This window comes from Chlamydotis macqueenii, chromosome 20, assembly GCF_036417535.1.
Source record: "Chlamydotis macqueenii isolate bChlMac1 chromosome 20, bChlMac1.mat, whole genome shotgun sequence".
Classification (NCBI taxonomy): Eukaryota; Metazoa; Chordata; class Aves; order Otidiformes; family Otididae; genus Chlamydotis; species Chlamydotis macqueenii.
Window position 1 is genome coordinate 4843103 of NC_141575.1, and position 26938 is coordinate 4870040.

General features: G+C 48.6%; 3 protein-coding genes across 17 annotated transcripts in view; 1 reads left to right on the forward strand and 2 right to left on the reverse strand.

Annotated features, from left to right (window-relative positions):
- Positions 1–1226: 1226 nt before the first annotated feature.
- On the reverse strand, positions 1227–8236 carry GTF3C5 (general transcription factor IIIC subunit 5). Its single transcript, XM_086764078.1, has 11 exons — positions 8087–8236; positions 7484–7706; positions 7100–7298; positions 6070–6265; positions 5593–5697; positions 4969–5083; positions 4188–4268; positions 3525–3622; positions 2767–2849; positions 2323–2465; positions 1227–1900 (listed from the first exon to the last, which is right to left on the reverse strand). Exons 1-11 carry the CDS (start codon positions 8234–8236, stop codon positions 1743–1745), a joined length of 1551 nt encoding a protein of 516 aa, XP_086620204.1. The 3' UTR covers positions 1227–1742.
- A 171-nt stretch (positions 8237–8407) lies between these two features.
- Positions 8408–26938, forward strand: part of TSC1 (TSC complex subunit 1) — a 61696-nt gene continuing 43165 nt past the window's right edge. For 2 of the 7 annotated variants that reach the window (XM_086764057.1, XM_086764055.1), the window contains exon 1: positions 18045–19004. The gene's annotated coding sequence lies outside the window, so the exon portion shown is untranslated. Of the gene's footprint in view, positions 8584–17471; positions 17547–18044; positions 19005–20267; positions 20557–20815; positions 20836–26938 lie in introns of those variants that run through there. The other 5 variants (XM_086764053.1, XM_086764059.1, XM_086764054.1 and 2 more) reach the window with 4 other exon arrangements.
- On the reverse strand, positions 8917–22248 carry CEL (carboxyl ester lipase). 9 transcript variants are annotated; one of them, XM_086764071.1, is made up of 14 exons: positions 22045–22168; positions 19153–19251; positions 16724–16793; positions 15057–16201; positions 14445–14595; positions 13870–13992; positions 13326–13523; positions 13095–13225; positions 12561–12668; positions 12219–12336; positions 11122–11308; positions 10384–10587; positions 9697–9894; positions 8917–9182 (listed from the first exon to the last, which is right to left on the reverse strand). In XM_086764071.1, the coding sequence occupies exons 4-14, from the start codon at positions 15120–15122 to the stop codon at positions 8972–8974; spliced, it is 1695 nt and encodes a 564-aa protein (XP_086620197.1). In that variant the 5' UTR covers positions 15123–16201; positions 16724–16793; positions 19153–19251; positions 22045–22168; the 3' UTR covers positions 8917–8971. The 9 variants fall into 9 exon arrangements, with proteins under 9 accessions (XP_086620197.1, XP_086620202.1, XP_086620198.1 ...); XM_086764076.1 differs by lacking the exon at positions 15057–16201; XM_086764072.1 differs by lacking the exon at positions 19153–19251 and having other exon boundaries at positions 22045–22160.

A 26938-nucleotide genomic window follows, 5' to 3' on the forward strand; every position in this document is an offset into this window, starting at 1 on the left:
CATCGTTCCTTATGGCCAGCATGTTTATTTCCTATTTTATAATTGCACAGACATCAGTGGAGATTCTGAGTGTGGATATTAAAGATGCAGCTGCACTATCCAGAATTTCTCTGGGCCTCTAGCTGCATAGATTACTTTAAAGCCTGAGCTTTTAGAAATGAAGGGATCATATTGTACAGACAGGGCTGGTAACACCGTTACTTGCTCAGGCAGAATTAAACCTCCAAATGACTGCAGTCTTCCCAGACAGAGGAATTTTGAAAGTGGCCAGGAAATAAGTGAACTCTGGCACAAGTGATTTCTGTCTGCTTTGGCTTTAGGCCTTCTGTTGATAGAAAGCTTGGCTTCAGGTGTTTTTCGTAGCATTTCTAAGAATGTTTATGCTCTGTGCCTGCTAACCACTGAGTATGTATTCTTACCCAGCAGTGGTATGTCCGCTGCATCTCTCCTTTCTCCTTAGCGCCCTGTGGCATTGCATTGAGAAGGGTAAGTCTGTTGTACAGCCCCTACACCTTGTCCTGACTGGAGGTGCCCCTAAACAGATCGATCCATGCCCAGCCCCTTTATAAAGTATTAAAAGCCAGAAGAAATGCCTTACAGTTGCAGCCCAGGCTACTCCAAGGTAGGAGCACAATGTAAAGTGTTGGATGTCCCAGCGAGCCATGGTGAGTGCACCCCTGAGGAGCCAGTCCTCAACTGTAGCTTCTTGTATAGATACACGTACCTATACATGTACGTACATATCCAGGAGCACAGCTATGTGTCACTGCGAGAGCACTGCAGGTGTTGCTCTGAGGGCTGGAGGCCAAACCTAAGGAAATATCTCAGTCTAACAAAACTCCAGAGAACATTAAAAAAAATTGCTGAAGCCTTGACAAGCCTCACACAAGTGCAGGAGGCTGAAATTGTATTAAACCATGCATTAGAGCGTGTTATCGGCAACTAGTGAGAAACCTTGCATTCGTAACAGACTGGGGAATGCACAAGACTCGGAAAATGCCAGCAGATCTTTAATTTCACAGACTGGGTGGTAACAATCCAGCCAGCAATGGCAGACTAAGGGCCAGAGTGGCCAACCTCTGTGATCCTCAAGCTCTGGCCCATTGCCTGCTTCCTTCAGGTCTTGATAACTATGGGGAAGGTCAAAACAGAATTGAGAAGTGCATCAGCTAGTGAGGACAACATACACTACATCTCGCAGAAGAAAATTATTCACTGCCAGAAACTGTGTTTTTCTGCTGGCTTTATTTCCAAGATTGCCAGCAAAGTCATGGCACAGTATTTTTGTTCCCCTTAAACAAGGAGAAGGACTGCACCTGCCTTAGGGACTCCAGTAGCACTGGAGTGCTTCCCCCAGCACATCCTCGGGCACCTTTTTGATTTTCCACGTGGCCACCAACACAGCCAAAGTGTACTTCTTACATATGGACAGATTAAGGACTGCAACTTCTCCTCTATTCTGGTGTAGTGCCAGCTGGTTTGGATTCTGGGCTTTTTCTAGGGAGTTTGTTGAGCTTGTTTGAGGGCTTATTAGACAGCAATTATGAAAATGTAAGCAATGGCTCCCTAACATCAGGAATGACGGCCATCAGCGGGCACCACTGCAATCAGTGAAGAGAGATCGTAGTCACCTTAGTACAAGTTCTGCTTTCCCATATCCTGGCCCTGGTTGCTGAACCGGCAGTTCTCAAGGAACAAGAGCAGAGATGATTCTCCAACAGCAGCCAGACTGCTCACTGAGTTCACACATAGTCCAGAATTTCTGTCTCCATTTCATTTTCACTCCCATCAGAAGCCTTGAAGTCCTCTTCCTCCTCCTCTTCATCATCCTCCTCTTCTGCAGACTCATATGCCAGCTGCTCTTTGCCATCTTCACTGCTTGTTGTACTTGAGAAAAGAGCTTAATTGGGAAGAAAGAAAGAAAGACACTGTGATGCCTCTCTGAAACCTGGGGGCATTTGCAGTAGAGTTCATACAACCAGTGAGAGGAAGGCAGAAGCCGGAGGAGAACAGCTAATATTGCACATCTTAGTAGAACTTGATCAAGCCCCAAGCAATGTTTCAATACTCCAGGAATGCTAGCAGAACAGCAGCATATCTGCAGTGCTGTGCCTCCTCTCCTAGCTAATTCCGTCCTAATTCACTGGGATACTGCTTTGGTCCAGCATCATGCAAAAATAATTTCCTCACTTCTTGTTCAATTAATGACACCAATAAAAAGTAAAATGCCACCAACAGATACATCAGTAAGAATAAGATCTTGATTACCAGGTATCAGGCAGTAAGGTAGTAAAACACCTTGATGTTCAGCAGCATCCTTACCAGGTCTCGTGGATCTGATTATCTGCTTTATCATCAGAGACATGGTGTCTCGCAGATCGTCACTAGTCTTTGGAAGGCACCACCCATCCCGCTCTGTGCATTCTGACTCAGTGCCATCATTCCGACGGATGATTTTCTGTAGGCTAAAAAGTAGCAAAAGGGAAGGAAACGTTAGCCTTCTACATTCAGATGTAGGTTTCAAATGAAACAGACTATGGCTTACTTCCACTTTTACTTCATTGAGTTGGAATAGCGTATTTGGTTACTCAGGTAATTGTCATATACGAAAGGAAGTTCATGTGTGAAAAGTCCGTTCTATTTTTATTCAGAAGCTAAACATCTCTTAAGTTTCTGGTCAAGAAGAGAGATTCCAATGGACTGGATATAAACAATAGGCTTTGAAATCTAGCTCTAACAGAAGACTCAGCTGCCAGTGTGCAATACCTTTCTACATTCAAGTCACAGAGCTGGTAGAACATCTGCCGATAAGGGGGTAGGGCTCCTTCTCGGAAAATGTAGATGGATTCCTAAGAGGAAGAAAGAAGGAAAGGATTAATGTGCATTTTGTGGTGTTACAAGATAACTCTGGCATAATTGAAAAGTACTTCTGAGGGGTTAATTCAAGAACAAGGCGCTTCCAACACAAATCAGTTCCAAGGCACAGGTCTGCATATGGTAAAAAATAAAGCTGAATGAGGAATGCAGCAAAATTTCACTGCAGCCACTGTCACAACAGCACAGTTGTGCAGAGAACACACTTCATCTCTTCAAACTGCAGCTCTGTCCGCAGCCTGATACTGTATAACAGTGGATCATAAGTTTCATTCCAGCAAAAAAGGAATAATAAGACTACTGTTTAAATATTTATTTTGCACTGCTGGATTTTGCAGGACGACCTGATAAACAAATTGTGATTTTTTTTTTTTGCACTTCACTGCCCATAAAGTTCCAATTTTACCAACTGAAACAAAATGCTCATCACATCTAAGACTAGAGTTGAGAGTACCATTCCCATTTTGCGGCACGTAAGAAACACATTCAGTGCACAGCAGGTGAAGATCTGTAGTCATGTGCAACAGACAGCTTCCCAGGTAAACCCAAGGACATCAACTCACTCACAGCTGTCCCCCTAATGACTGACAAAACAGGAAACACCCCTTTTTCACTAAGCTATTTCAAGATTCTGCTAAGAGAATGCTTACCTTCAGTTTATACCTGCTGGAGGCAGGCTTTTTTGCACCAGCTGCACTGGACGTACCAAGCCCCTGTTTCAGATCATGCATGCTAACTGTATGACTTACTGAAAGAAAAAAAAATAAATAAAAAGGCCTAATTAGGGACATCTTTCACTCTGTGGCATTGTACTGTCACTCCTCTGTGTTGATTCAACTTTGCTGGTCAGCAAAAACCACACCAATCCAGCAACTGACCATGTGTTGCTCATTCTTAAGGAATGGTACTGGACAGTCACAGGAAAGGTGGCGAGTTGGGTGGCTTTTTCTGCAACACATTTGGTCATAATTTTCACCTCTCCTACTCTCCCCTGACAAAGAAAAGAGAACAACTGTCCCCTTACTCTGCACCAGCCCTGAACAGAAGTGAATGCTGATTTCCACAGTGTTGCTTGCAGAACTCCCTTCTGTTTGCTAACAGATATCTCAGCCAGACATGCATCCAAGACTCTCACACCCCTTTCCAGCAGGTGACTCTTTTACTGGCTTAACAGTAGCACTGTATTATAACCAGAAATAAAGCTCCAATTTTGGCTCAGCTAGAACACAGGAAGGTCCTTCACCACCTGTCACTAGGATGGAGTAAACAAAGAAACAGAAGAGCCAGACAGCCCTTCGGCTGGCACAACACACCTGGCTTCTTGACAGTGATGGGCAGACTGTAGTTATACGTGCTGCGTTTTGCTTTCACAGGCATGTCATTAGGGGCGTAACCTAGAGAATGAAAAAAAGAAAATCAATAACGAACTGAGGGTGAGCACCCTGCAGAATATTCCTAGCTCAGTAACAGAAGAGCAGGACTGGTGTGTGAAAGGCAGGCTGGTCTTTGGGATATGCTGACTTTAGTAAGGTGGGGAGAGGAGAGCTTTGAGATCAACAAAACCCTTTAGCAGGGAAAGAGGGAGATGTGATCTGATGGTTATTACTGGATGCCAGCTCTGTCATGGACTTACTAGATGACCTCAGAAAGTCCTTTCCCTCAACTCATCCTCTGCAAACTCAGAGCAGGGGAACCTTATGTTTCAAAGTCTGAGACCTAGCGTCCTGCACAAGATGGTGAGGTCCTTGAGGAAAAGCTGCTATGTAAGCAACAGAATCTACTGCTCAGTGCCTCTTCTGAGCGAGAGGGAAGATGTGTGCTACATCCACTTGGGCTTTGAACACATGGAGGAAGAAAGTCAGCCAGCTGCCTATGGGTTTGGAATGTGCCAAATCGGGATAGAGATATTGCATATTATGAAATAAAGTATTAAAGGAGCTTATGGAAGAACTGCTGTAAGCAATGAACTCAAAAGGTGTCATCTTCATCAGAGCAGAAATATAGCAAAAGAGTTTGAAAAACAAGTAAAGAAAAAGTACTACCAGGGTTAAGCAGAAAGCAGAGAGAGTGTCTCTCTGGTTTGGGCCCTTTTACCATATTTCATTCCACAGCGAATTCGGAAGTCCAGGACTTGATAAATCTTTGCTTCAGGGTGCTTTCTGGGGTCATACCCAAACCTAACCCATAAGCTTCTCCAAGGACCTGTTAACTGCATAAACACACATAGGGTAAGATGGTTACAAAAAAACAGTACAGTGTTGCAGAATTTCTTAGAAAATTCTCATATTTCCCCTTGTTGCCCCAAAATTGTTTCCTTTACCAGCTTCTTCCTCGCTTGCCACGCCAGTATTTATATACAGAAACTTGAACAATTAATGCAAAGCGCAAATATTTGCATGCTTTTACAAACTTGCAAGGTCACAATAAGGTGTGTGTTTGGAAAAATTCTGCTATCACGGCCAGATGGTCAGTTCATCTGAGTGCCTGACTGAACTGCAAAGCCGATCAGAACCAAGGGAGCAAACAGTTACGGCACTGCCCACGGTTTTAACTTCTGTTCAAAAGCAAGGCGTTCCTTCCCTCTTTACACAACGTTAAGCTCAGGTACTTAGTGGTGGGAACTCAGAAACTGCAAAGAACGAGGAACACCCAGCTGATGTTCCCTTGCTCTGTCTCTTGGCAGCCTCAGGCAGGCACGAGGGCGACGTAGGGACTTACCATGTAATAGGCCAAATACGGCAACAGCAGTTTCAGCTTGTCCGGGTGGACACTGATATTGGCTTTTACTGCATTCCGAGACCAGACAGGACGGACTTCAAACAGCTAAAACAATACAGAAACAACCATGGAAACAGTGGGAAGCAGGTTACTAATGGCAGTTCAGCTTTCCAAGTGGACTTTCTTCTGCATGGGGGCCTCTGGCCCTTAGCATGAGCTATCAGACTGGTAATGTAAGAACTAGAAGCACAACAAGGAACTTAACGTGAGTTGGCTTCAAAGACAGATTCAAATCTTGACTTGCATGGTTGAACCAAACACAGGCGTGTCAGGTGGTGCCCACTGATGCTTGCTCTGTCAGTCAGTAACAGTCATGAAGAATTTTTGGGAAAGTCAAAAAGAAAATGGATGCATGCGTTTTTTTTTCTCACACAGCATGCTGTAGCGTAGTACTCAAACCAGGAGTAAGGCACGTACCTTTCTAAGCTCTTCCTCCACCTTTTTATCCACAGGATTGGTGCACACTTTCTTCCAGGTCTGTACAGCAGCATCCAGGGGTTTAGCTGGAATTTCTTCATCATCAAAGTTCACAAAGATAGCGTTGTGTGGGCGACGGGCCCTGCTGAGGCCAATCAGGTTCTCACCAGACACCTGGGGATTGTTGTATCCCTCCCTGAGAAACAGGCAAAGGATTGGGTTTGCTTTCTGCCTGTGGCACACACGGATTTTGGGACTTCATGGGAACATGTGAAAATGGAAGTTTGTGCTCCAGATTTCAGAAGAGGAGGGCCTCAGCCATGTGAGGAATGGGTTGGTTTGTCTTTGGCCAAACTTCCCTATGGATTTTAGACTCACATACTGGTACCATAAAAGACTTCAATGACAGCACTGAGCCAAGAAAATTTAAATATAAAAACCCCTGCAAAGCCACATCCAGGTGCACAATGACAGAGATCTCTGCACTATCTGACAGAAAACCCTCAGGCAGTTGGCTGCTGGCTTGCGAAGCCCACAAAAGGCTTCACCCTCTGCATTTGCTCTGCTGTAATTACTGCAGCTCAGCTGGGTAGAGGGACAAGGCAAATGGAAACACAAGATAATTTTTTTTTTTTTACATGCTGACCAAGGACTACAGTGAGAAAAGTAAAGATGTTTTTTGTGGGAGATCTCACAGATTGTTCTTCTGGCAAAACCAACCAGGGGCCAGGAGGGAACAGGTCTGGTGAGCGTGGCCACAGGAACATTTGGCATCCACTCCTGCATGCTCCCCCCTTGGCTCCAGCCCACTGGAAGCAGGCAGAAAGCCGGGCTCACTGCATCCCACACTGCGTGTAGTGTGCTGGGAAAACTCAGAAGGGATTGGAGGCATCTTCAAGTGATGAAAAAGAGAATCTTAACTTGAAAGCTTGTCTGTTGGAAGGATATGTCAAACCGGCAAAATGTTTCACTGCCTGTCCATTCCAGAACCAACACAGCTATTTGCTACGTTATGAGAAAAGGCACTAACCGGTGTTGTATGTCTGGCCGATAAAAATAATCAATGGGAGTGTCCAGACGTGAGAAAATTGGTGGCGGGATGTAGAGAGGTAATTCTCTATTGAAAAATTCTTCCTTCTCTGGTTTGAGCATTAGGACTTTGTCATACATGGAGGTCTGTTTGCCATCAGGACCAGAGTGCATGGCCAGGTACTGGAAATCAGACATTCCTGTGAGAAACAGAAGTTAAAACATTGTGCAGTTCACTGTGAACAGAGCAATATTTCTCACAACTGTTTATACAGCAGGGAGACTTGATGGTTCTTCCTGTCCTGAATTCTTTAAAGGGAAACACTTCTCTTTCCCTTCAGAGATATTTGTCTTTAAGCCATGAGGACACAAACTGAAGTACTACCTTGAAATTTGTAAACAGTGGTGACAGTCCCAAGAATTTCCATTTCAAACTGGACTTCTGACTGGATTTTTTCTTCGGCGTCCAGCTGCTGCTTCTTCTTGGTCCTTCTCTTCACCTTGAGCAGCACGGAGGAGGTGGGGAAGCGATTGGCACACACGGGATGGCAGTAAGGGTCCTTGGGGCGGAAATACAGCTCCAGCCTTTTGGCAGGGTCCGCATAGATCTGTCAGCAAGGGCAGGCAGAGTTTCCATTAGCATCGCACCCATGCCTCCCGTCTCCCCTAGACTCCATCTGGCATCAGGCCCCCTGCCTCACACCCTCTTACCGTGGGGTTTCCCCACCAACATCTCCACTCACACCGCCTCAGAGATGTCATTCCCTGCTCCACCAACACCGGCACCGCAGCAGGGGGATGCGCAGCCACCCCCATTCTGCCTGATGCCTCCCGCCTTCTCTCTCGTGTGGAGCCTCCGTGGGGGCCTGCTGGGTCCGACTGGCCCAGACAGGAGGGTCCTGCCTCCAGCTTCCTCCCCAGGGCCGGGCTCCCGCCTCACAGTCCCTGTGCCTTGAAAACCGCCACCATCTCCCGGGGCCCACCTCACCCGCGACACCCCCTGCTCTCCTCCCAGCGTCCGCAGCATGGCCTCGACGTCCCGCACGAGCCCCGGGTACTCCACGGACACCAGCCGCGGCGTCCGGGGCAGCTCCAGCACGGCCGAGCCCCGTTCCCCCCAGCACCCTCCCGCCGCCATCGCTCCCCCCCCCCGCCGCGGTCCCACCCGGCAAACCACCCTTCCCCGCTCCCCCCCGCCCCGCGAGCCGCCGCACAAAGGTTCCGCCGCAGGACGGTTCCTACCGCAGCGGAGCGGGGCCTGGCCGGGCCTGGCGCGGCAGTGGAGGCGGAGGCCCAGGGGCATTCGTGTTCCCAGCCCAGCCCGAGGTTTGAGCTGGAGCTCCCCAGCCCAGCCAGGCCTCTGCCAAGCAGGAACTTGTACCCATAAACCAGCGCGGAACAACCTCCCCCCGGATTTATATTTCCCCTCTGGGAGTTTCTGAGGTGATTCCTGTGCGCGTATGGCACCAGCTCATATGGCAACAGGTTGGTGTGCGTGTATTACAGCTGCCCTTCTCTAAGAGCTCTTCGTGATTAGCGTGGACGTTGATGGGCACGCGGGGACATCCAGAGGACATGTCAGATTTAGGCCTGTCCTGTGGGGGTCACGCAGGCGAGGAGGGAAAGCAAACCCTGAGCCAAAGGGCTGGCAGAGGCGGCCAAGCCGCAGCGCCGTGCGTCAGCAGCTTCCCCGGGGACATTGCAGTGTCACGGGCCAGGGGACACGCTCTGCACAGAGACCCCGTGTTGCTTGCTGCCCCATCTTAATGTTAGGGAGAAAATCCTGTCACAGCAAAGACACACAGAAGCCATAATCGCTCAGTTACAATCAAGCCTTTAATGAATTGGGCCTGTCTTTAAAAGGTGGGGTTTTTTAGCTCCACAGCAGTTCATCGGCCACGGAGATGTTGGCAACCTGCGGCAGACTCTGATAAACGGTGTTCCAGAATGTGACATACCGGGTTCTCAGATTCTGTTTCACAGAGTCCTTGTTTATCTTGTTGTTGATTTCCAGGTAGTAACTGCCCTCACTGGTGTAGGGCGGCCAGTTAACGGGCACCTCAGAATTCCCTTTGTTGGGATCACTGGAGAAAAAGGAGACGTAGAAGTTCAGTTTTATCAGGATACCTTGTGGATGCAGCAAGGTTTGTGGTGTTTGGCAGGGATCCTGTCTGTTCAAGTGAGGCTTTAAGTGAATGCAAATCTAGAGTTTGCCACTGGGACATGCAATAGCAGTTCTGCCTGCTAGGAGCGCCTTGCCGGCCTGCAGTCTCCTCCCTTGGTCCCCAACTAGCATCATCCCTGGCTGCAGACGGGAGCTTAACTCCTGTCTGAAGGGCAGGATTCAGAAACAAACCTCATCATTAAGTTTAAGCAGAGTTCACAAGTTCTGAAAATGCTTCTGCTGTCCCCAGGTGTTCCCTGGATGAGGACGACCCAGAGCAAACTCCACCACTGGGAGATACAGAGACAAGCTCCCAACAGAAGTACAGACAGAGGACACCTCGCTTTTGGGAATTGCTCCTGAGGAGGTAACAGGCAGAGGCAGCAGGTGGAAGTGCTGCAGCAAGCCCCGGATGTGGAACCCGTATCACTCACCCTGTCCTGGCAAAATTGGTCCAGTAAGCAATCATGGCACTTGAGACAGTCCTGTGCTTGGGCAGGTAGCCCAGGGGGGTGGCGAAGGGTTTCCCAAACACGTACTGCAGGTCATCAGCATGGTCTGCTCCTACCCAGCTTGGGTAGATGGGCATTCGGGATGGCTGGGAGAACACATAGCTGTACGTCTTGGCAGTCCTGGGGAAATAAAACAGTCTTGCTAAGCAGCTGTGAGTGGAGTGCAGAGAAAGGGGTGCAGATTCATAGCCACACGCCAAATAGCGGCCGAGCCAGAGATGCAACCCTGGAAGACGCATCTAAGCGGTGGTCTCAGGAGAAAACATCCTTCTCTCTGGTCATTTTTATCTCCCACTTCTGGTTCTCTCCCTAACCCTCATATCATCCAACTGCCATGTCTCATGACATCAAACATTGCCAGGATGAAGTCTGAAGTCTTTAAGAAGCAAAAACTTATTTTAAAGGGAATTTAAAAGAATTTCCTGGCATTATGTCCCTTGCAGCATTAGAGAATAGTGTTTGCACAAGCCATGTATAAATGCATACTTAGTACAGAAAGCCTCCTTCAAGTTCAACCCTCTCCACGTGCTCCTCAGCCTCCTGGGCTGGAAACACAGCGTTTTGGCCCTCAGGCAGGCTTTGGGCTGCTGGGAGGGCTGAGCGGCTCACCGGGCATTTTGCAGGTGCAGATTCAGTGTCCACTGTGTGGGAACCAGGAAGATGTAGTCAGTAATAATGTCCACCACTGTCTTCTTCATGACCTCCTGGTCCGGCTTGTCGTCCCACGCTTGTGTGTAGAGATTGTATGTCGCATTGGCTCCACGCTCTCCCCTGTCCACAGTAAGTCCTTTGACCAAATTATAGAACTCATCCCTGAAAAGACAAGTAGTATCAACTAATTACAGACCGGCACCTTCAATTCAGGCGGGATTCATGGAGATGGATCCCAGCCCCTGTTGATGTTCACCTCCAACCCTGTGGTTAGCAACAGTTTGGTGGAGTAAAAGCCAGTGATTTCTTTCCAGGTCTTGATGGTGGGCCTGTGTTTCCCAGCTTTCTCAGCAGAACAGCTTGGGACAAAGTTGGCTACAAGCTCCTTTTTTTGACCAAGAGGAGTCTTACGGGGTGGGTGTCCTGCATGTCTGGCACGTACCTGCTCTGGACAGGGTGTGTCACACCTGCCAAGGCTATTGCTGAGGCTGAGTTCAGGAGCACCTTAAAAGTGTATGGGGAGGCTTCCTCACTGGCTGGCCCTTTCCCTTGAAGGTTCTGGACTTGGCAACATATGCCCTAGGCACCCTGGCTTAGCTTGACATCCTGTGTTGAAGGTAGTGCCCTGTGCACTAGGTCTAAGTCCTTGGAGTCTGGGGGCTCCTGTTAAGGCTTTTAGGAGCATTCTTCACTTACGCAGTGATTTTCACAAGTGGGCGGTTGATAGCAGGTAAATCAATGCCAGCAAAGAAGTGTCCATCCATGTTATTGACCCCAACGATGTAGTCAATGTCAGCGGTGTTGGCAAAGAGGTTCTCTGGCATGTCTGGGAGGAAGTCTCCATCGATGACAGGAGTGAGGGCGAGTGTGTGAACCAAGGGAGCTGGAGCAGGAGACAAAAAACAGAGTCCATTAGGAGCTGAGGAAAGACAGGGATGTGGCCTGGCATATCTCATGACTCAAGGAAGTGTAGAAAGAAGAGGTTGAGGTGAATGAGTTTGGAGGGTGACTAGAGCATGGGCAGGATGTCACCCAGGAGCAGGGCAACCGCAGGATCATGTTCAGGAAACCTCATGCCTGTAGTTGGAGGAGAAGAGCAAGAGATCTGCCAGCCAAGTACTAACAGGGAACATCAAAAACTTCTCTCCTCCACTTAGTCCCTTCTGAAAAACCGTGCCAAGGTAGGGAAAAGCACAAGTCCTCCTCCCCATCCAATCTGGCTGTGGTTACTCATTGCCACGCCAGCCGGCACTGGCCAGTGCAGCCGCGTAGAGGTAGCTTGTCTTCTCTCTGTCCTGAGCAAGGCTAAATACTGGGACCATTTGCTACGAGTATGATGAAAGAAAGTGGAGGAGAGTCTTCATGGGTAAGAAATCCCCACAGGCAGCAAAAGCAGAAACATTCCCTACGTGGTGTGACAGTCCTACACTCCACCCAGCGACTCAAATGAAAATAGCAGAGTTGTCGTCAATTATTTTTTTTGTTCGGAAGCTGTGTTCTCAAATTGCTTCTGCTGCTTTCACAGAACAGAAAGCCCAAACAGTTGTTCTGGATCCAAGGCATGGCCCTTGGATAATTCTTCTGCCACTGCTGCCCCCGCACAATGAACAGTGTTCATTCAGCACAATGTGCACCTACATGCAGAAGGGCAACTGTGACGTCTGTCATGATCATCCCCTTTCAGAAGGACACAAGCGCTGCTTCAACACTCCTGGCAATCACAGTGGAGTCCCGTCAAAAGCAGGGTGAGCCCTGGGTGGGCGAAGGACCGCAGCACGGCCCGAGGGACTTACTGGGCAGGTTGATCAGCTGCAGATGGTACGCCAGCGTCACAGCTTTGGGGTCGGAGACACGCAGGCAGTTGGCCAAGGCAGTGGTGTTGTCTGTGGGGCAGCCCACATTTTGTCCAACCTGCAGGAAGAGAGAGACCGAGAAAACTCCCAGCATTACCTCCCAAAGCCAGGCTTCATTACCAGCTTCAGAGAGGCAGAGGTGTGCTTGGTTTAATCTCAAAGCAGCGTGTTTCCAAAGCTCTGTTTGGCAGCAGAGCTGCTGCTGAATCCCTAGTTGTGCATTTCTCTAGGGAGTCAAGTTTTTCTTTTTTTGCATTCCCTCACGCAAGACTTGCACGTTACCTTTTTAGCCCAGGCGAGTGGGTCCTTCTGGATGGCCCAGCTGCAGAGACCAACGCCGCTCTGGCTGATGGCTCTCTTGAACAGGCCCTTGTTCTTTGGGCTCAGCGTCTGTGGTGTGAAATAGAAAGAAGGGCGTTTCAGGTACAAAATCCCCAAGAGACGATTGCCTGCCAGCCGATCCCCTCACAGCTTGTGCATCGGGCCCGGGGAAGCTGCCGGGCTCTTGTGCTATTTAACAGTGTCAGCAGGTAAAGGTGATCTGGTGAGAAGGGGAGCAGATGCGGAGGACATGGCAAGTAAATGCTGTTTCATTAGAGGTCCAAAAAGTGAGGACGCATGCCTGCAGCATTGGGATTGATTAAACTGAAGAAGGAGGAGCGGCCGCAATGCAAAGAGGCTGAGGATTGCTGTCCCCAGGCAGGAGAGGATGCTAATCAGGCGGCGTGTGTGGAGGAAAGCGGCGGAGTGACAAGGGGACCATCTCTCCCATTTACAGAGAAGTGGCTCTGGTGGGGTCTGACAAGGACAACACACCTGCAGGGAGACACTGACAGCACCGGCTGATTCCCCAAAGATGGTGATGTTGTCTGGGTCACCTCCAAAGGCCTTGATATTCCTCTTCACCCAGGCAATAGCCATGTGCTGGTCCTTCAGCCCGTAGTTCCCTGAGCAACAGAGAGCACCCACCAGTGAGCAAGGGCACTGCAAACCTGATAAGCTGGGGACCTGTGACAGCGTCCCCTGAAGAAGGAGCAGCTATGGTACCTGGCAAGTTTGCGTCTCCGGTGCTCAGGAAGCCCAGGGGCCCCAGGCGGTAGTTGATGGTCACCACGATCACGTTGCCCCGCACGGCGATCTCCTCACCATCATAGAGGTAGTTATCAAGGAAGTTGGCCCCCTGGCTCCCTCCTACAAGGAAGGCGCCCCCGTAGATCCAGACCATGACTGGCAGGTTGGTAGCGACTGGGAGATGAGGAAGAAAAGCAGTGTGAGCCACAACATAGCCAGAAGGTGCTGCCCATCCAACCCCACACCCACTCGCTGAGCATCGCTCCCCCTGGGCATGAACAGACATGATGCTTTGCAATAGCCTAGGCCCAAGAAGGTCCCTGCTCTGTAGAAGACGTGGAAAACCCCAAGAGGCTGCAGCTGAGGGACATTGGTTGACATGGTTCCGCCTTTCCCTCAGAAAATCAGTGCTCCTGCAGTGGTCCACTATGGGAACGTAGCTGCTGAGAGATGCTCCAGAGCTTTTTGTCCAGAAAAGGCAACTGAGAATCTCCTCCCCAGGTCTCTGCTGAGCACGTACTCTGTCTTTTCCCTTGAGGGATCCAGATATTCAGATACAGACAATCCTCACTCCCGCGGATGTCGGTTTGAGTAAGCGTCATCTGGATGCAGCGCTTTTGGAATTCTTTTGCCTTCAGTGTTCCTGAGGAGAGAAAGGGAAGAGAGCAGGTCCTAGTTAGAGGCATCAGCTCCATCCTTTGCTTGCAAGCTGTATGTCCATCTATCCCCTCCCCCTTGAGTCCACCGCAAAGGTGGCAAAGCCACCCAAGCCACTGTGACTGGCCTGAGGGACTGACAAAGTAGAACCCTTTCCCATGGGAACGAGCTCTGCCCGTGTGAACTAGCTTTGGACAGCCGAGGCATGGGGATGGGACATGCCATTGCCAGGTTTTGTTACTTCATGTGGTTGCTTGAGTTGCTTGGGAACACTCAGACACGGACATTCATGCGCACCATGAATCTAAGACCTTTTTCTTGGCCCCCCTTATTAGATGAAAGCAGGCAAAAACCAGCTTTGCCTTGTCAATAATGGACTAAAGAGAGAGAAACTAAAATAAAACCCCAAACCAAAGACATTCAAACGCTGGATCTTACCCTCCCAGCCAGGATGAGGCTGCGGGTCTTCCAGAGTCTTTGGAGGGGCAGCAAAGGGAATCCCTCTGAAGATGTCGATGTAGTCCCCAAAGAGTCCCAGTTTTTTACTCTCGCCTTCCACAAAGCCTCCCTCGGTGTACACCACACCCAGCTGTATGCGGAACCATTGAGAAGAGAAAATCCATTGCACGGTCCTTCATGCCTCTGGCTTCCCGTGCTGCCAGCACCCACCCCTTGCCGTGGCAGTCCCCCACATGGACCCATTCGCAGCCCACCTTCCCCAGCCGTCACTTTGGCCTTTGTGGAGAGCCCACAGGTAGCTGCCGCTGGAGACGTGCCCGTGCAGATGTCCTGCGGGCTGCCCTTTGGAGCAGACCGGCAGCAGCAGTTCCGCTGCACTCCCAAACCTGGCACACAACTGTGCAGGAACTTTTGCAAAAAAAATGTTGTTGAGATCCTTTGTCATGTTTAGGGCAGGAAAAAAACCTATCTTGGCTGTCACGGTCTGCAGGCCCAATTTGGTGGGCTCTAGACCGGACGGAGCAGGAGTTTGCTCGTTCAGCCAGCAACATACAAAATGTCTTGCAAAGCCAGAAGTGCTTTGGTACTTACGGTTGCAGCCCAGGCTACCCCGAGGTAGGAGCACAAGGCAAAGCACAGGATCTCCCAGCGAGCCATGGTGAGTGCACCCCTGAGGAGCCAGTCTCCCGATGGAGACTTACATATATATAGCTAGGAGCGCGGCTGTGTGTCAATGCAGTGGCCCAGTCTTGGCTCTAAGGTCAACCAGGGCAGCCTCTACACCCCTGTCCTTCAAACCATGGCTGAGATAGACTGGCGTCACTGTGTGAGAGCCCTGCAGGTGTTGCTTTTGAGGGCTGGAGGCCAAACCTAAGGAAATATCTCAGTCTAACAAAACTCCAGAGAACATAAAAAATTACTGAAGCCTTGAGAAGGGTCACTCAAGTGCAGGAGGCTGAAATTGTATTAAACCATGCATTAGAGCGTGTTATCGGCAACTAGTGAGAAACCTTGCATTCGTAACAGACTGGGGAATGCACAAGACTCAGAAAATGCCAGCAGATTTTTAATTTATCTGACTGGGTGGTAACAATCCAGCCAGCAATGGCAGACTAATGGCCAGAGTGGCCAACCTCTGTGGCCCTCAAGCTCTGTCCCACTGATGAGAAAAGAAAACCAATGAAGTCAGGATGAGCACCCTGCAGAATAACCCTAGCTCAGTAATAGAAGAGCAGTGTGAAAGGTGCAGGCTGATCCTTGGGGTATGGTGGCTTGAGCAAAGTGGGGAGATGAGAGCTTTGAGATCAACAAAATCCTTTAGCTTGGAGAGAGGGAGATGTGATCTGATGGTTATTACTGGATGCCAGCTCTGTCATGGACTTATTAAATGACTTCAGAGGAGCCAGCAGGAGTTAAACCACAATTTTTGGTGAGGTCTGCATGCCACAGTGTAGTGCTTGGCCCAACTCAGGACTGAGGCACGTACCTTTCTCAGCTCTTCCTCCACATTTTATCCACAGGATTGGTGCACGCGTTCTTCCAGGTCTGTACAGCAGCATCCAGGGGTTTAGCTGAGATTTCTTTGTCACCAAAGTTCAGAAAGATAGCATCCCAAAATCCGTGTGTGCCACAGATTTCAGAAGAGGAGGGCCTCAGCCATGTGAGGAATGGGTTGGTTTGTCTTTGGCCACACCTCCCCGTGGATTTGGAATCACATACTGGTACCATAGAACGATCTTGCGACACCATGGAGGAAAGAAAACTTAAATATAAAAACCCCTGCAAAGCCACATCCAGGTGCACAATGACAGAGATCTCTGCACTATCTGACAGAAAACCCTCAGGCAGTTGGCTGCTGGTTTGTGTGAAATGTATTTGCCCCACAAAAGGCTTCACCCTCTGCATTTGCTCTGCTGTAATTACTGCAGCTCAGCTGGGTAGAGGGACAAGGCAAATGGGAACACAATTAAGATAATTTTTTTTTTTTTAAGTGCCGATGAAGGACTACAGTGAGAAAAGTAAAGATGTTTTTTGTGGGAGATCTCACAGATTGTTCTTCTGGCAAAACCAACCAGGGGCCAGGAGGGAACAGGTCCGGTGAGCGTGGCCACAGGAACATTTGGCATCCACTCCTGCATGCTCCCCCCTTGGCTCCAGCCCACTGGAAGCAGGCAGAAAGCTGGGCTTGCTGCACCCCACACTGTGTGTAGCGTGCTGGGGGAGGCAGTCATCTTCACCAGATCACCACGTCTCCTCACCTGGCAAGTCCTCAAGCGGAGTTTTGCTGAGGTTTCTGCTGTCCAGGCAGTTTCTCAAGCATGCCTGCCTCTGTTGTGCCAAATCAAGAGGGGTAAAACAGAACAAGCCAGTAGTTTAAGCAGGTGAAGGTCTCCATCGCATCTCCACCCCACACAACCAGCCTCCCCTCTGTCTCTGAACTCCCCCTTTCCCCTGGGTACCCCGTGCACAGCAGCTGGGGCATGTTGGGATCCCTCCTGTACAGCTGGGCCCCGCTGCCTCCACCGCCACGGAGTCCTTGAGTCAGGGTTGGTGGCGTATTTGGGGTTGTGTTTGGTTTTTTGTTCGTGTTACAGCCACTGCTGTTCCTCCTGCTTATCCCAGCGGGGTGGACAATTGGTGTGGTCATTCTGTGAGAGCTCCAGGACAGGGAGAGGCAGAACCACCAGCCCCAAATACCCTGGAGCCATGAGCCAGCCTCCTTCCCAAAAGTGATAAGCATGGTTTAGAAATTGTGTTAATGAAAAAGAATGAGATATTCGCTGGTTGCAGCCTGTAGGGTGCAGCAGTGCTGCATTTTCAGCTTAAAAACTCTAGTTCCCTTGGCTCTGCGCTCCAGCTCGAAGACCACACCTGATGATTGTTAGACTTGAGAGGAAAATCCCAAACCTGTGAGAGCAGGTGGCAGCCCTGCACAGGGAAATGCTTTAAAAGGAGACTGCCCCGCCATCATGCACGTGTGGTTTAGATGGTGTTAACTGCCTCAGTGAGCTTGAGAGAAGGTCATCTGGCTTGTGCTGTGCTTGTTTCTTTGGTGTTTCCTGGGGAAGAGCAGTAGGCACTGTAAGTACGCACACCAAAGCCCTGCTCCCTCTGGGAGCCCTCAGAGAAGGGGCAAAGAGGTTTTGTGAGCTGTAAGTTGTTCGTGCGGTGAATATATAAATATTCATGGCAAATATACAAGCCCGTAGTAAGGTAAGCTGGTCCTGCTTAGTTGTATTTTAGTGTCAAAACTTTGATCTCTCTGCTGGTTTGTGATGTAAATCGGGCAGAGCGTAAAAGAAATGTGAGACCACAGTCAACCTTGGTTTATCCATCCACAATACTTACACACACAGTTCCTGAGCTCCTCTTCCTTCTGTGCTTAGTTTCTGTGTTGCATTTAATCTAGTGGAAGGCTGTATTGCTTTGTCTCACAGATACCAGAGACAAATCTCTCACTGGGCTGAGAGATTCCACAAATGTGACATAAGCTATCCATAAATTGCAAACATCTTTATTTACATTAGGATTTCATGGCATTCCTGGAAGAGTGGGCCCTCACTGGAGTGTCTGAACTGAATGCCAGTAGGGGAAATACATCTTCTAGCTGAAGTTTTTTCTTTCCTTTCTATTCTATGGGCTGTGTGCCATGAGCTGTTAAGCTGATACTCTGTTCCACCTCAAAAGTGGTTACAGCAGGGGACAAAATTTTTCTGGAAAAAGGCTATAATATATAAATATGATACGCTGGCCAAAACTGTCAGAAGTTAAAATGTTATTTCTAACTGCCTTCTGCCATGCCTTAGATACCAAACAACTTAGAGAACTTTTTTTTCAGGAACAATGCTGTTCAAAGTGTCTGATCACGAGCTTACAAACTATTTAAAATCTTGGTTATAGAGAGCAGAAAGCCCTTCTAAAAGAAAAAGTGTGCTTGGTGGAACTTTGTTCCAGTGCAAACCAGAATGGACTATTCAGCTTTCAGCTATAACAGTAAAAATACATGTCAGCCCTGTGCAATGCTCAGATAGCGAAGGGCAGAATATGCTTCACTTCCTTCCACATTGTCTTCTCTTGTATTGTTAGCAGTGTTTCACAGCGTAAAGAATCCAAATTACAACCCTATTTTTCAAATTATTATTGCCCCCCCCCTCCAAAAACCCAGTATTTGCCAGCCGTTTCAGTCCTTGGATCGTGCGACTTCACCAGCTTTTATCTCCCTCCTTTGAGCCATAGTTTTTCCCCACTCATCTTTGTAATCTGACATTGTGATTTGTTCACTTGCATGCTTGTTTTTCTCTGTGGAGAAGATTTGCTGAATCATTGGGGAGGAGGCAAGAGTTCTAGAGGCAGCTGGTGGCCAGTGATAAAACCACGGCCACATCCAGTCTTCAGGGTTTGCAGATGACAGCCCTTCAGTTGAAGGCCTGAGTCACATTCCCTTCCGAGCTAAGATTGCTGGGGACTTTGGGATTGAGGAAGTGGGGCTGAGGAGTTAGTGCCCCAAAAATATAAATTATTGATCCTGTCAACCACAAGGTTTGTGTCGTATCTCTTCCAAAATTCATAATGATGCTGTGAGAGAACTTGCAGGCTAGGGGCTAAATCCTGTGAACTGTTGTATATTGTTGTCGTGGTTTTGTTCCCACTTTGGTGGGAACACAAAGTTAAGAAAATAGGGATTTACCTTGAAATAGGTCACGGTGTGTAGTGGCTGCTTCCGGACTTGCAGTAGCAAGGTGTATTCTGAACACAGATGTGCCGGGGCTCCAAGACAGTCATGAGCCTGTTTATTTGGAGAGAATGTGGAAAATTCCAGTGGTACAATTTATGAAGCTCTTTATATGGATTTTACCTACTGCTTAATGATTGAACTAAGAGCTGGGAGCTAAAATGCCTTGATTCACTTCTTAGGTCTTTCACTCACTCTCTACGACCTTCAGTTACTTTCTCTCTCCCTGGCTCTTGGTTTCCTTGTAGTAAAATGGGAATAAGGTGTTTCCATCTTTGTGGGGCATTTTGAAATCTTCAGGCAGAATGTGCTATTTAAATGCAAAGTATCGTTAGTATTTCAGAGTCCTCCAATAGCACTGTTGTGGCACTATGCAGCAGGCATGTGGACATGGCGCCCTGACTTTCTAGCTGATTGTTTCCTTAAGTCCCAGTTAAGATGGGAAACCTCAGCTGTCCCGCATGTGTTCATTCTGAAACTGAAGGCCTTCTGCTCTGTCAGTTCTGTGCATTTTGTGATTATTTTTATAAGTATCTTCCAGAATGCAGAAATAAAATCTTACCAATAGTACATGATATTTTTCCTAAGAACAGGGTTTTAACTTGAGATGTTTTTCTTAAAATTATACTTCAAGGAGGTAGGATAGAAAGTTGGTTAAGAAACAAGACTGGAAGTCCAGGTGACCTGAGTTCCGTTTCTAGTTGTCCTACTCCAATTTGGGCAAATAATTTAAAGGGAAAACTGCATATCAGGTTGGCAGATCACAATGCAGAGACTTCTCTGTGGGATTTTTCATAATGCTGGGGGCTCTTCTGGTGTAAGATTTCTGTGCACGTGCAGCAATTCTACCTAACTCTTATCGGTAGATCTCGGAGCATGTCTGTATTATTATCCTCACTTTGCAGATGGGAAACCTGAGACAGAGAGAGGGAAAATGCCCGGTTCAGATCAGCTGACAATGGCAAAACCAGGAATAAAATCCTTTTCTGAGTTTTGAGTCTCATAGTTGGCATTCTCCATGATGCTATGGTATCAGAAAATGCAGCTGTAGTTTCTGGACTCTTTTCCAGGTGCTGTCACACCTGGGTGTCCACTGAGCCTGACTGATTTACAGTCAAGCTACTACAGGCTACATCTAAATGAGGAGCTGGGGCAGGGATCTCTGACTGACACACTGGTTCACCATGTCCACGCTCTCAGGATGAGGCCCTTTCAAGAACAGGAATGCTCCATCATCTCTGACTTCCTCTTCCCCAACTGAGTCAAGAGATAACTTCTATTTTATAAAGAGAAAAAACCAGCGGACTTGACCACTGACAAAAATCCCACCAAAGTTCCTAAGATAGAAGGGCCTGGGATGTAAGATAAAGTCCCATTGCTTTAAAATTATTCAAGAGGAAGGCAGAATCAATGGCATAGGGTTTTTTAACTCATTCTTCATGAGGAAGCCTTGAACCTTAGAGGGGTGTTGGCCAGTGCTGAATGTGGCTGTTGTATTTGGAACTTGCTTAGAAGCCCTTGATGCAAGGAGGAATTAAATGGCTTAGAGGTTGCTCGTGGCCTGGAGAACAGCAGATTATGGGTTGGAGCAGAAACAGCTGTGAGAAATTTGGCCTAAGTGGTGCAGAAACCACAGAGGTGTGACTCATAACTTCAGATGTCCACAAGTATTAGGCTCCCTTTCTCTTCAGGGAGTGAAGCAGGTGCATTGAAGGCATGACTTCTGTCCTATTTTAGATATGTGCTTTAGGAGAAGCTAAATTGCTTTCTAGATACATTACTTACTGGAAAGGGAACTTTTTGAGTGACTAGCTCACATTGGAGATATCCTGGCCTACATCACTGCTGCAGAACATTTCCTGCCTTATCCCATGGAGGGCTCGGGACAGCACTTGCACCCAGACAGCCAAGTATGAACAATGAACACATCCTGCCAGCACAGGGTCAGGGCTTGCACTGGGGCCAGCTCTCAGTAAAATCTCCTGATATAGGCAGGATCCAAGTCATCAGCTTGAACCCAGCCAAAGACCCAAAGGTGGGTGGGATGCAGGATGACAGCTGTCCATCTGGTCTAAATGAGCAGTGACCCGGTAACAGTGTGGTCTGACACACTAAAGAAACCCAGTGTGTGGAAACTGCTGATCTCATTCAAGGTCAGGCTGGATGGGGCTCTGAGCAACCTGATCTGGTTGGAGATGTCCCTGCTCCTTGCAGGGGGGTTGGACTGGATGGGCTTTAAAGGTCCCTTCCAACCCAAACCATTCTGTGATCTGATGTGGTTCTATCCTGCATGGCCTCAGCAGTGAAACCAAGCAGAGAATGTGCCATGCAGGAATCTCTTATTACCCTCCCTGTCATGGCTGAGGTATATGGACAGGGAGCTTGCACAGGTTCAAGGGAGCTCATCCAAATGTAGGAGGGTCTCTCTGCTACGATCTTCAGCTGTATCGATCTGGTTATTCCTGCCCAAGGAGCAGCTGTGAAGGGGTATTTGCTGACCCGTACTCTTGCAGCTCGGATGAGAATGGTCAGGTCTCTCCTATTCACTTCAGGTTTTTTCCACTATTTTTCAGCAACAGTAAAGGGAAAACAAAGCAATTATCTGTACACCATAACTTAGTGACTAATGCCCTTCTTAAGTGCTAGATTCCCCTCCCAAATCTAGGGAAGGCAGCATGGGGGAGAAGTGCTGCTCTGGGCACTGAATGGGAGCAGCTTGCTCAGTAAGCATCTGAATTGTTTGCTGTAAATCTGACTCTCCCCCTGGGCAATGTTCCTAAGAAAACCTACCCCAGTTATTCCCTCAGGCCCCTATGTTCACATTTGCAACTCTCATGCTGCACTTACCAGGGTTATTTGCATGGACGGGGGCTCCCTGTTGATGCCTGAGTGGCAGAAGCGAAGGGCTGACAGGCCTTTCCTGCCAATCTGTCTGCTGTTCAGATGAAGTGGTTGGAAAGTGCTCACTCTCCAGTTCCCTCTTTGGCTCAGGCACTCTGATAAGGCATGGGCTGTCCTATCTTGCCCTGGGAGCTGTTCCTCCTCCCTAACAGGCCCGCTTCTCCGGCTGACGGTTAGCAGCCGGCAGTGCTTGATAAACTTATCAGACCAAAGCTGAGCCCAGTGCATGCTCAGCTCCTCCCCAGCCTCAGATTTCCCCATTCCTGAGGACTCTTTGCTCTCTGCCTGCCTCACCATCTGGTACGGTGAACACAGATCACCCTTGGGCCAGCAGGTCGAAATCAGCCTAAGGACCAGATTGAAAAAATGCTTGTATTGAAGCAGCGCCTTTAAAATGAGGGCATCATATGGGATGTTTGTAGCATCCACATCCAGCTCTGTCTCTCTCCTTGGAGTATTATTCACCAGTGGAAATGCTGCTCATGTCTGGTTCCTCCTTCCTGTGTTTCTGCTCACCCTATTTCTCTGCTCGTTTAGTGGTTTTAATGTGGGGTCTTGCTGTGCACACTTGGAAGATTTCTTTCGAAGGCAGTTACAGAAGTAGGTTGCTTTGCTGAATTAAGTTTCCATCGCTCGTTATTGGTATCACAGTGGCACTTAGGCGTTCCAGCTGAGATCAAGGCTTCATTGTGCGAGGTGCTGTGTGTAGAAGATAAGGAGGGGCAGTCCTATTCCTGACTATCTTACCGTTGAAATAAACAAGTGAAATGAAGGGGAGAGGGGGAATTATTATCCTCCTCTCGCAGATGGGGTGAAGCTTTCTGTGAGCTTCATAGTGTGCTGAACAACTTCAGAAATCCAGCGCTCATGTCTTGCCTGGGGTCATGCAGGAAATGTGTGGCAGATCTCAAGTCTCAGTTCAGGGTTGCAGCTTTAAGATCAGTGTGTGTCCATGGTGACTTTAGTTGAAAGATGGTCAGGAACTCTGCAGAGATCTGCGTTTTCCTTGGTCTCATCCAGCACAGAGGCAACTGACTGATTTAACTATCCTCAAGTAATTTGCTGTGGCTGTTGTGGGTTGTGTCCTCTGTGTGGTCGTGCTATTCCAGGGAAAAGTGGAAAAACATCTTTGTGAGCAGAATAAGTGATAAAAAATTCTGTGGTGTACTTTTTTATTCTGTAGCAGCTTTGCAGGTCAGGCTCCCTACCTGTTTCCAGGTTAGGCCCTTGATGGCAGGCAGGAATGTTCATAAAGAAATGTGCGTAGGCAGCTATTTCTGGGAGATTGTCTTGCCTTCAGGTTTCCTCTTGTGTGCTGTGCTGATGGCCTAGATGTAACCTGTTGGTGTGTCCCCATTACCTACAACTGCATGGCCATGGGGGAATGACCTGCTGCCAGGACAAGGGACTCTGCTTTTATCTTTTTTTTCACTGAAAATGCTTCCTTGTGGAGTCTAGGGCAGGAAGCAACTGGACTCAGCAAATAATATTTTTTCCAATACAACCTGTACCCAGCTGAAGCCTAATTCTTCCCTGTCCCTCCCATCAGTTCCTTTTAGGCCTTCCCTAACCATTGCCAACACAATGTGAAGACTTCAGGGATTTGCCTTCTCTAGGATTCCACTCTGTGGAGGTTAATACAACCTAAAGATAAGCTCCAGCATAATGCTGTGCTAGCTGGGAACACACCTTACTTCCCGCAGGTGTCCTGTGGCTCTGTCTTCATTAGGAAAAGAAAGATGCATCTTGTGTCCAAACTTAAATCCACCCTTGATGATAGCATTTCTGGGCTGCTGCTCTCAGTGCCTGAAGGCTGTCTGGAAGACACAGAGGCACCTCTCTCCTTCTGACAGATGCCTGAGGTTATTGCTTTGCATATCCCTTATTTGCTAAACAAAACAGCCCAAAGACCAGGACTTTCGTTCCCTGGCAGTAAAGGGAAGAAGGTGTGAAGAGGAGTGGGGAAGCGCAGGATACAGGGCGGGCTCGGAGAGAGGCAAAAACAATCAGCTCTTTCTTCAGCCACAAAGATTAGTTGAGATTTTGCTTGTTGTTATCTGTTTCCTTGATTGACTGACCAGAATGTTTTTTTGATGCATGGGGAGATGGTGGGAGAGGGGTTGTTTTCAGAGCAGTCAGAACTGGGGAGGATTTGCATGTTTGGAGAGCAAGGCCAGGTGTGTTTGCAATTGGTGACAGCCATGGCCTGATCCTGACAGGCGATGAGCATCCTTGGGTACCCATTGTGTGAATCCAGGAGCTCCAAGGACCAGGGAAGCCCGTTGCCCGATCCCAGACCAAGTCTGCCCATGGCTGGTGCCATATTGGGAGTGGAAGGCTCTCCCCCAGCCTGGTGTGGTGAGGTTTGGGTAACACCAGATCTGCTTTCTTCCCTGCTCCTTCACCTGCATTTCCAGAGCTTCAGGTGGAGCAGATGAAAGCCCAGGGAACTGTACAGAGTGCTGCTGTCTGCTCCGGACCAGAGGCAAGCTGGGTCCCTCCATCCTCTTCCTCAGAAGTTGCAGTGAACAGGGGCTGTGAACTAGGCTCTGCCTAGTTTTTCCTCTGGGCTGCTGACCTTCATAGTCCTAAAGGAAGGAGGGGGCTCAGGCAGTGTAACCCCATGGTCTGAAAGTGGCACCTTACTACTCTAGGGAAGAAACTGTCGTGTCTTAGTAGAAAACTCGGCAAGTTAATATTCTCTTCTCTTCCCTCCTTCTCAGCTCACCTCCTGACTCTGGCTGTACTGTCTCACTGGTGCCTTTGCCAGCTGGCCTCCATCCACAGCCTGTGTTTCTGAAGATACGCTCCCAGTGCCTGTGGGAGTGGGTCAGCCTGGCCCCCCCGGGCTGCGCTGGCCACAGGCATGTTTTCCTGAGCACAGCTCTGCAGCAGCAGGCTGCCTAGGGCCATCCCAGTGTGTTTCTCTACTCGTTGCCCACCGATCTAAAGCAGTCCTTACATCTCCTGGGGATGTGCTCACTAGGTTCCTCACAAACAGAAGGGTAAGACCGACACTGTCTCCTCTGGTGTAACTGTTCTTCAGTAATCTCTGGGCTCAGTAACCACAAGAATGGTGAAAGCAGCTGCCTGCCCTAGAGTCCTGGGGAAATAAGACAGGACTGGGGTGATCTGTGCTTTGGTAGGAGGGAGAAGCAGGCTGGAGAAGCACAGCATTAGGACAGAAGACCCCAGCTGCCCGTTGAAGGTTATACCTCCTGTGTACCATGGAAATCAAAGATAGGAATGGAAATCTAATGGATACAGTAACCCTTGTTCAGCAGGCTCAGAGGAACCAGCTGTCTGATTTGTTTTTATAAGTGGTGTTATAGGCAGTCTTGCCATGGTGCCGATGAGTGTGTGCCAGCACTTCCCTCCAGAATGGCCAGAACTGGGGAGCTTCAGATGAGTCAGAGACACCTGCTGTCCCCAGGACACAGAGGGGGAAGTCTGTGCTGGTGTGTTTTGGGGCTGGAGGGTATTTGCTCCTGAGCAGTTCAGATGCTGCCATGCTCTTTAAATATTTCTGTTTGCAGATTTTGTGGGGGACAAGGGGAATAACAAATACGGTTTGCATTTTTGGCAGTAGTTTTAATAAGCTGAAACGCCTTTACCTTGAGTAAGGCGTGTATATGTGTGAGAGCGTTCCTGTGTGTGTGCATGCCTGATGCCATGGTCAGGACCTGGGGACCAGTTCCCTGAGGCCACTTCTGTAACAGGTTGTACACCTCCCCTGGAGTCCCTGCCCTGACCAGGTTCTGGCATGACCCAGGAAAGGACAGCAGAGTTTTAATGGGGACTTTGATAAAACCGTGTGCTGGGCACGCAATCCCACGTCATGCGATGTGGTTGTAGCTGCACAGCCCTCTTGATCTGGAGAGCTGACTTGCTGTGTGAGGCTCTGCACGAATCTGTCTCTGAAGACAAATGTCCCCTGGCCCCAGGCTTTGAGCGATGTTCGTGGCTGTTCTGCAGCCAGTAGGCCTCCGCTACCTGAATTTGTCATCTTTCATGTCTTCATTTGGGAGCCCTGTTCCTGATAGGAGCCCTGTTTTGCATGTGAATTTCCATCTTTATTTCCACTTGAACCGTATAGGGCAATGCTGTACTCATTCCCTTCTCCTTTTCCTTTCCATCCCCACTGCCTGCACCTCCAGAGCAGAGCAGGAGACTTTCTTGAAATGAATGTTTTAAACACAAAATCCACTGTGGTAGCCCAGTTACTGAGAGGGAACAGATTTATCAGATAAATCCCAGCAGGTCTGTACATGTTGTCACTGCCTGGTATAGTGCAATAAAAATATACATTAGAATAAGTATAAATACATATTTACAGTGTACAAGTAAAGCCAGGAGTACAGACTCTGTTTGGAGCTTCCAGAACGCATACTAATAACTGACAGCTTAGGCACAGCATAAAACAGGGCAAATACATTTAGGTCTGAGTCAGGAGAAAGGCTTTACAGTGTAACTGAGGGCAGGAACAGACCTCTTTTTCTCCAGGTAATAAATGAATTGCACCATTTCTACTTTGCCTATGAAGGCAGCCTTCCTTCATAAGCCTTTGGAGTGAATGGCTAGTGCCACAGCCTGCTCTCCGGGCTACTTCCCCCAGTGTCATTGTCCAAGGCCATGCATTCAGGGAGCGGGCTGTGCACCACTACAATGCCCTGCTTAACTAAAAGCATTTGTCATTTCAATGCTATAATAATACTTTGTCCTTCCTGTTAAGAATTCAAAGGACTCTAAAAACCTGAGTAAATGACTCCACATCACCCTGAGGGGTGGAGAAATAAAAGCCCAGCACAGTGACTTGCCAAAGGTTATACAGTGAGAACGT